Here is a 7,183-nt window from a genome sequence, read left to right on the forward strand (position 1 = left end):
TGGAGCTGGAGCTGGAGCTGGAGGAACGGGGCGGGGCAAGAAAAGGAATTGTTGCGGATAATGGAAAAAGACAGTGATGGGGTACTGGGTGAGGCGATTGCGTTTCGAACTTAGTTGTGGCGTTGACATGGGCCGGGCTACAGAACGCCCAACTAAATAATGATGGGCCTTCTTCTTGTAGCAAGAGTTCTTTTTTTTTTCTTGCATAAAACTTGCAGAAAGATTTAAAGTTTAATTGAAAGGTTGACTGGGATATTTAGAAAAGTGTATAACAAATGAATGTGCTGCACATATTACTCGTCGCGATCCTAGAAAACATAATGTCAACTAATTTGGAAAAATAAGTTATTCAATTCACACGACTCGTCAACTTCTCCTTCGATCATCTAATTTTGAAAGTAGGAGTATCATGGCACTATTTTATCACCGTCGAAGGAGGGACAACAGGAGACGGGGTTGCTTTGGCCGCCCATTCACCCGTCCGCCTCAACTTAAGCACCTTCTACCCGAACCCCTATGATGTAAACCCGCATGCACGAAATCAATATCATGATTAATTTGCATTTACACCCCCACATCGAGGAAGAGGTCACCGAATCTTTGGGATAGACCCTTCCTCATTTCTGTCATGTAGATGGAATGAACCTTTTACCCCTCCCCTCATCCCATGTTTTCCGTGTGCCTAAAACCACTTCAGATTTAGCAACTTCTAGTTAAAATACCCTATATAGTAGTATCAGAGTATATCTAACAAGTTCCTTATGCAATGAAAAAACACACACTTGCAACTAAGAGAGTAAATTCTCTTTCAAACAACGAACCGAGAATACTATGGTTTCTCCTTCTCAAATCCTTGCACGGCTTCTCATATTTAACCAAATCCATTACAATGTCAACATCTTTCTCATTTCTTATATTAATTTCGTCCACCCTCTTGATTTCTCTCCTTCATTATGGTTTATCCTCGGTTATCCCGTTCCATCGACTCCACATTTCGGATAGATCTTGCCAACCAAGAGGAAAATTGCACAGTTTCTTCGAAAGGGCCATCGAGTGTTCCCAGTTTTCCTTCGCTATATCCCCACTTTGCTTACACCGCACCGCCTACGCGTTCATTATGGAGTAGGCAAGCATTGCATTCTTAAGAGTTGACTGGGCAAATATAGTAACCCCATATATTGCCAGCACATTTGATCTTTCTTTTGGTCATTCCCTTCCTAAAAGGACCTTCCATCATCGCCTGAGATTAACAAATGCATACGCATAGTGGCGAAGCTATGTGCAACTGGTGGGGTGTCGGGGGAGGGGGGCCTATGCCCCCCTCCCCTTCCCTCAAACCAAGTTTTTGTGTGTGCCTAAAACTTCTTGAAATTTAGCAGCTTTTGATTAAAATATCATATATAGTATGCGAGTATATCTAACAAGTTCCTTATTCTGTTAAAAAAGCAAGTTCCTTATTCAATGAACAAATAGGCCACTACAACTAAGAGAGTAAATTTTTGTACTTACGAATCAATGAAACGAGAATACTATGGTTTCTCCTTCTCAAATTCTTGTATTGCTTCTCATATTTGACCAAATCCAGTACAATGTCAACATCTTGCTCATTTCTGATATTAGCCTTGCCCAGCCTCTCGATTGCTCTCTTCCATTCTGGCGCATCATCTGTTATCTTGTCCCAACGGCACCATAATATTGACAGATCTTGCCAACCAAGAGTCAAATTGCACATTTTCTTTGGAATGACCATCAAGTGTCCCAGTTTTCGTTCACTAAATCCTCGATGGGCTTAAACCTCATTGCCTCAGTGATCATTATGGAGTACGCAAGCATTGAGCTGACCGGGCCAATAGAGGAACCCCATATATCGCAAGTATATTTGATCTTTTTTGCCCCTTCCCTTCCTAAAAGGGCTGGCTCTCCTTCATCATCTAAAATTAACAAATGTGCAGAGCTATGTGCATCTGGTGTGTGTGTGTGTGTGTGTGGGGGGGGGGGCGGAGCCCCCTCCCTTCACTTGTTTTGTGACTTTATTTTGTGACTAAAACCGTTTCAGATTTACCAACGCTTTTGATTAAAATAGCCATGAGAGTGTATCTAAGTTCCTTATTGAACGAATAAACTCACCGTTGTAACTAAGAGAGTAAATTTTCTTAATGCTATGAGTAAATCGAGAATAATATGGTTTCTCCTTCTCAATCCTTGCACGCCATGTCATATTTGACCAAATCTAATACAATGTTAACATGTTGCTCATTTCTTATATTAGCCTTGTCGAGCCTCTCGATTGCTCTCTTCCATTCTGGCTCATCCTCAGTTATCTCGTCCCAACGACACCATAGTATGGATAGATCTGGCCAACTAAGAGGCAAGCTAGTTGCACAATTCCTTTGGAAGGACCGCCAAGTGTTCCTAGTTTTTTTTTCAGTAGATCCCCGATAGGCTTAAAGTGCATCGCCTCCGTGATCATTATGGAGTTGGCAAGCATTGCGTTCTTAACTACTAGCCAGGAAAATGTAGTAGCCCCATCCACCACAAGGACATTATGGAATATAAGTAGTCGTCTTCCTGCAGTAGAGAGGTTGGCTTGGATGAACCGGCTTCAGCCGGGGCATGAACCCTAATTTGTATTCGAATTCGTTCCCAGATAATACGAATACTAGACTCGAGACTGTAATCCTCCTCTAATCCTAGCGAGGTGTTCACAAAGAACGCATCCACAAACACTAGAGATGCAGCTAATACGAATACTAGACTCGAGACTGTAATCCTCCTCTAATCCTAGCGAGGTGTTCACAAAGAACGCATCCACAAACACTAGAGATGCGTCGTTCTACCTCTTGGGGCATCGTTTTTGGAGCAGCTGCTGGATGTTGGCGGTTCTCGGTGGAGTGGTGTTCATCTACCACATTGTTGGCGCTGAGTCTCAGCGGCATGGTGCTGCAGGGTATCAACGACAGATGCGGGATGATGTATAGGTGCAGGATGGTGGAGCCGTCTGCCGTCATGGTGGCATCGACGGCAGGTCTTGCAAGGTTAATGCGATGATCTCTCTTGAAGATGGAGTTGCGGAAGACGGCGGGAGCAACTCCTGTGGCCGTGGGCATTGGCGTGCGCTGAGAGTCTGCTTGACTGGATGTGTTTCTCACCTGCTATTGGGCGGTTTGGAAAGGCATTTAGTTTAGGTTGATGTGAGTTGGTGTATTGTCACCCTCTTTATCCCACTGTAGGTATAGTAAGGTTGCTTCGAGATTGGTCTTTTGTATTGTTTTTTGTAAGCTTCGTGAATAATCTAATAAAAAAGCCGTGTGCACTTTGGATGCAGAAGCTGGGGCGATATTTCCCCCATTTCGTAAAAAAAGCTAAGTCCCGACAAAAATATTTGCGGTTTCGTCAATTTTTTGGATTCAGGTTGATTTTTTTAGATAAAGAGAATAAATTAAGATTCAGGTTGATGATGGAAGGATCTTTTCCATCCATCCTTGGGAAAACACAGAGCAACACAAAAAAAAAAAGACATGGAAATTTGCTCCTCCTAACAGCCTTTGCAAGCTGATCCACATGGTTGAACGAAAGCTTCCATTATCAATTCCCAGTTGGCAATATACGACTCGCAAAGGTGTACTCCCTCCGTCCACAAATAAGTGTACATCTAGGTTTTTGGATAAGTCAAACTTGTTTTATTTTGACCAACTTATTATCAAAAATTATACGCATATGTGACATTAGATTACTATATTATGAAACTACATTTTAAGGTGGATCTAGTGATACTAATCTAGTGTCATAAATGCTGCTACTTTTTCCTAAAAAGATGGTCAAATGTAATAAAGTTTGACTTATCAAAAAACCTAGATGTACACTTATTTGTGGACGGAGGGAGTAGCAGTCAGAGAGTACAATTTATTTGATCTTTTCCCTAATCCACGGTCTATTTTGACAGCTAGCTAAGCTAGCAAGGTTACAAATTTGCTCAGCTCTGTACGTACGTTGAACGGCCAGTCGGTCGAATCGTCGGTCAGCGCAGCTCGGTGGGCGGCGCCGCCGACCTCCAGACGAGCGGCACGCGGCCCTCGCGGTCACGGCTGAGCCACTCCTGCGCGCCGCCGCGGAGCTTCTCGAGCCGCGGCGCGTCGCTCTGGTGCATCATGAACACTTTGACGACGTTGAACAGGGCGGCCAGGAGCCAGAGCACGCTCCCGCACAGGCACATGGTCCACCTCTCGACCGGGTCGCGGCGGTTGAGGACGGCGGCGACGAGAAAGAGGAGGCTGCCGACGAGCACGGGGACCTGGACGCTGGACTGCAGCAGCTGCGCGCGGCCGTCGGCGCGCTCGTACACCTGGCACGCGTTCAGCGCGGAGCCCAGCAGCCAGAGCAGCGCGCCCGCGAGCATCGTGCTCGCCGCGTGCCGCTCCCGGCCGTCGCTCTGTTCCATCAGAAAGCGCACACACACGCAGAGCAGTCAGCGCCGGCGACCCGGATTGCAAACGACTCGAGTCATTGAGTGAGCGCCGACGACACGAACCTGGGAGAGGAGGAACGCGACGCCAACGATGGCGAGGACGCAGCCGGCGGCGTTGAGCGCCGGCACGAGCAGCTCGACGAGGGCGAGCTGGGGGTCGAACCGGACGAGCCCGACGCGGCAGTCGACGCCGGCGAGGTGCGCGCCCAGGTCGTGCGCGTTCACGGCCGCCACGATCACGAGCGCGGCGGCGGCCACCACGAGCCCCGCCGCCCTGACGCCGCCATCGGACGACGCGCACACCGCCGCGAGCCCCGCGGCCAGGAGCAGCGTCCCGAAGACGTACGCGCCGGCGTTGATGTACTCCCACCTCCGCACCGTGAGCGCCGGCCCGTACAGGCGCGCCTCCCTCGCCGTCGCCAGCTTCACCATGATAGCAAGAAGAGTCTCCGGTTTCGTCTACGAGTCACGGCGAGCGGTGCGGATGCGACGTAAAAGAAGGCGAGAAACTGCCGATCGAGAGAGTAAATGCGGTGGGAGTTGGTGCAGAGAGTGCCATGGATGTGCGTCGGCAGAGTTTTGAAGCGAGTGTGCGTGGCGCCGTGCATGCATGGTGTCCGCGTCTAGAGGAACAGGTGGTGTTTTGATCCCTTCCAGGTGGAACCGAAACCAAGACAAAAGCACTTGCCGCCGTTGCCGCCGATGCTCTGCACGTGACCTATTTTCTTACTGCAACTTCCTCGGTTTCCTATGTTACCGTATTTTCAACGGGTCGACTCAAACGGATGATTTAAACGATCCATTCTATTCATTTGTGTTGGCTCGTGAACATAATGTGTTGCGCGATCTGGTTTGTCTGGACATAGTGTCTAACGACATGATAAATTCGATCCGCTGGCTAATTGGCCCATATGGAGAAAACAAATGGAAAGACATAAATTAGAAAAAACAAGCAATTATGAACTCTAATCAAGTTGAATGAGATATTTGACCATACAAGGACAAAAGATGAGCAATGTCAATTAGCGAATTTGAGCAATATTTATTTTAACTCCACCAGCATCTATTAGGATATTTGTCAGACTCGTACATTGTAAAATCCTCCGTCGGTCTATTTATAGATAATAATTAGAATCAAATGCGTACATATAAACACACTATACTACATCCAAGTGCTAAAATTGATTAGTAACGAATATGATTTTATGATTCTTTTATTTCGATCTACCTTTAATTTAGGTTGAATTAACACAAACTTTAATGAGAAAATGATTCTAGTTTAGTATCATCACGCTAAAGTTTTGACTGAATAATAATTAGTTAAGTTGTTATATTATATGTGAATAACATGTTAGGTACTATAGAAAACATGATTTACTATTACATGTTTCAGTATCATAGAAAAGATCGTGTTTAAATTTATAGACAATATAATCTATAAATTAACCAATTGTACAAGTCAAAACAAATGTAGGAAAAGGCTGAAAGAAAAAAATCTGCAAAAACTTATTAAGTAAAATCAATGCCATAGAGGGAAACAATGTAAAACGTTAACCTTCGATTTATAATTTCTTGTGAAAGTATAGACCTATAGAAAGCACAAAAATAGGGGGATTGTAGGTTCAAAGGTAATGATTTATTTGCTGGAACAACTTAGTAAACAAAATGACTCAATTCTTATGCCTAATACGGTTATGGTTACATGTATTGGCACAATTCTTAATTTGCACTAAACGGAGATAGTAAATGTTCGAATAATAATGGTTTGTATTGATCTTGATCAGCAAATCTGCAGTTAGAAAGTTGTAGCTATATGTGAGCATAAAAATAATAAAATGTAGCTTCCTAACCTCTCCTAAACGCCTCCTCGCATATCTCAGTTATTAAAACAATAATATAACAAACAATTAACACAAAATTGATGTAGTCGAGCTCCTTCATATTAAATGCTAGTGTGAATGTATGAGTATGTGCATGTGCCTAATGTATGCACAATAAATGATCCTACATATATTTTATATTAGAATATTAGGTAATTTCTGTGTGAGTTTAATTACCGAAAACAACATTACAGATGCACAATCATACTTAATCACACACATCAGACTAAGCACATGCATCAGATCTGAACATGGAACATGTACAAGTGCAAGGTAGGAAACAAAAAGCACGTACATCGCGACTGGGAAGGTTGCATCAGCAGTAGTAGCACTACCATGAGAATCGTTGATGTCGTCCATGGTGTAGTCGGATTCGTGGAGGAAGCAGTCAAACATGCGAAGAAGAGCACGAACAGCAGCGAGCAGTCGCGCTAAGACGCTCCCCAAAAACCTTATTGCCCGCCTCCCGGTGCAGGATCTCAACAGACGGGGTTTCGGAGGCCTCCTCTCCCGGACGGCTGTGCACGCAGTCGCCGGGATGGGGAAGACTAGAGAGTAGCACAGCTAAGGAACTTCTCGTAAGAGGCAGGCCCGCGATGCCACACGTAGGAAGTTAGGGACACGCAGCGAGCATGCATATGAAGGTCGACACGTACCCAACTCAGTTGGTGGACCAAGCAAAAATTTAGGCTTCCTTGAGTGAGTCTCGAACTCGAACTCGAACTCGAGTCACAAAACGCGACGTGCGTGCGTGACGTGATGAGGCGAGCGGAGCCGAGGCGGGGCGGGCGGAGGAGGAGGAGTGCGCGAGGGATCCTTCTATTCTCACTCACTTGGA

General features: G+C 45.5%; 1 protein-coding gene across 1 annotated transcript; it reads right to left on the minus strand.

The window, feature by feature from the left end:
- Window positions 1–4,018: 4,018 nt before the first annotated feature.
- Window positions 4,019–4,897, minus strand: LOC124708164. The gene is made up of 2 exons (XM_047239853.1): window positions 4,529–4,897; window positions 4,019–4,429 (listed from the first exon to the last, which is right to left on the minus strand). The coding sequence occupies exons 1-2, from the start codon at window positions 4,895–4,897 to the stop codon at window positions 4,019–4,021; spliced, it is 780 nt and encodes a 259-aa protein (XP_047095809.1).
- Window positions 4,898–7,183: the final 2,286 nt, after the last annotated feature.

Source organism: Lolium rigidum, chromosome 4 (assembly GCF_022539505.1).
Source record: "Lolium rigidum isolate FL_2022 chromosome 4, APGP_CSIRO_Lrig_0.1, whole genome shotgun sequence".
Taxonomy (NCBI): domain Eukaryota; kingdom Viridiplantae; phylum Streptophyta; class Magnoliopsida; order Poales; family Poaceae; genus Lolium; species Lolium rigidum.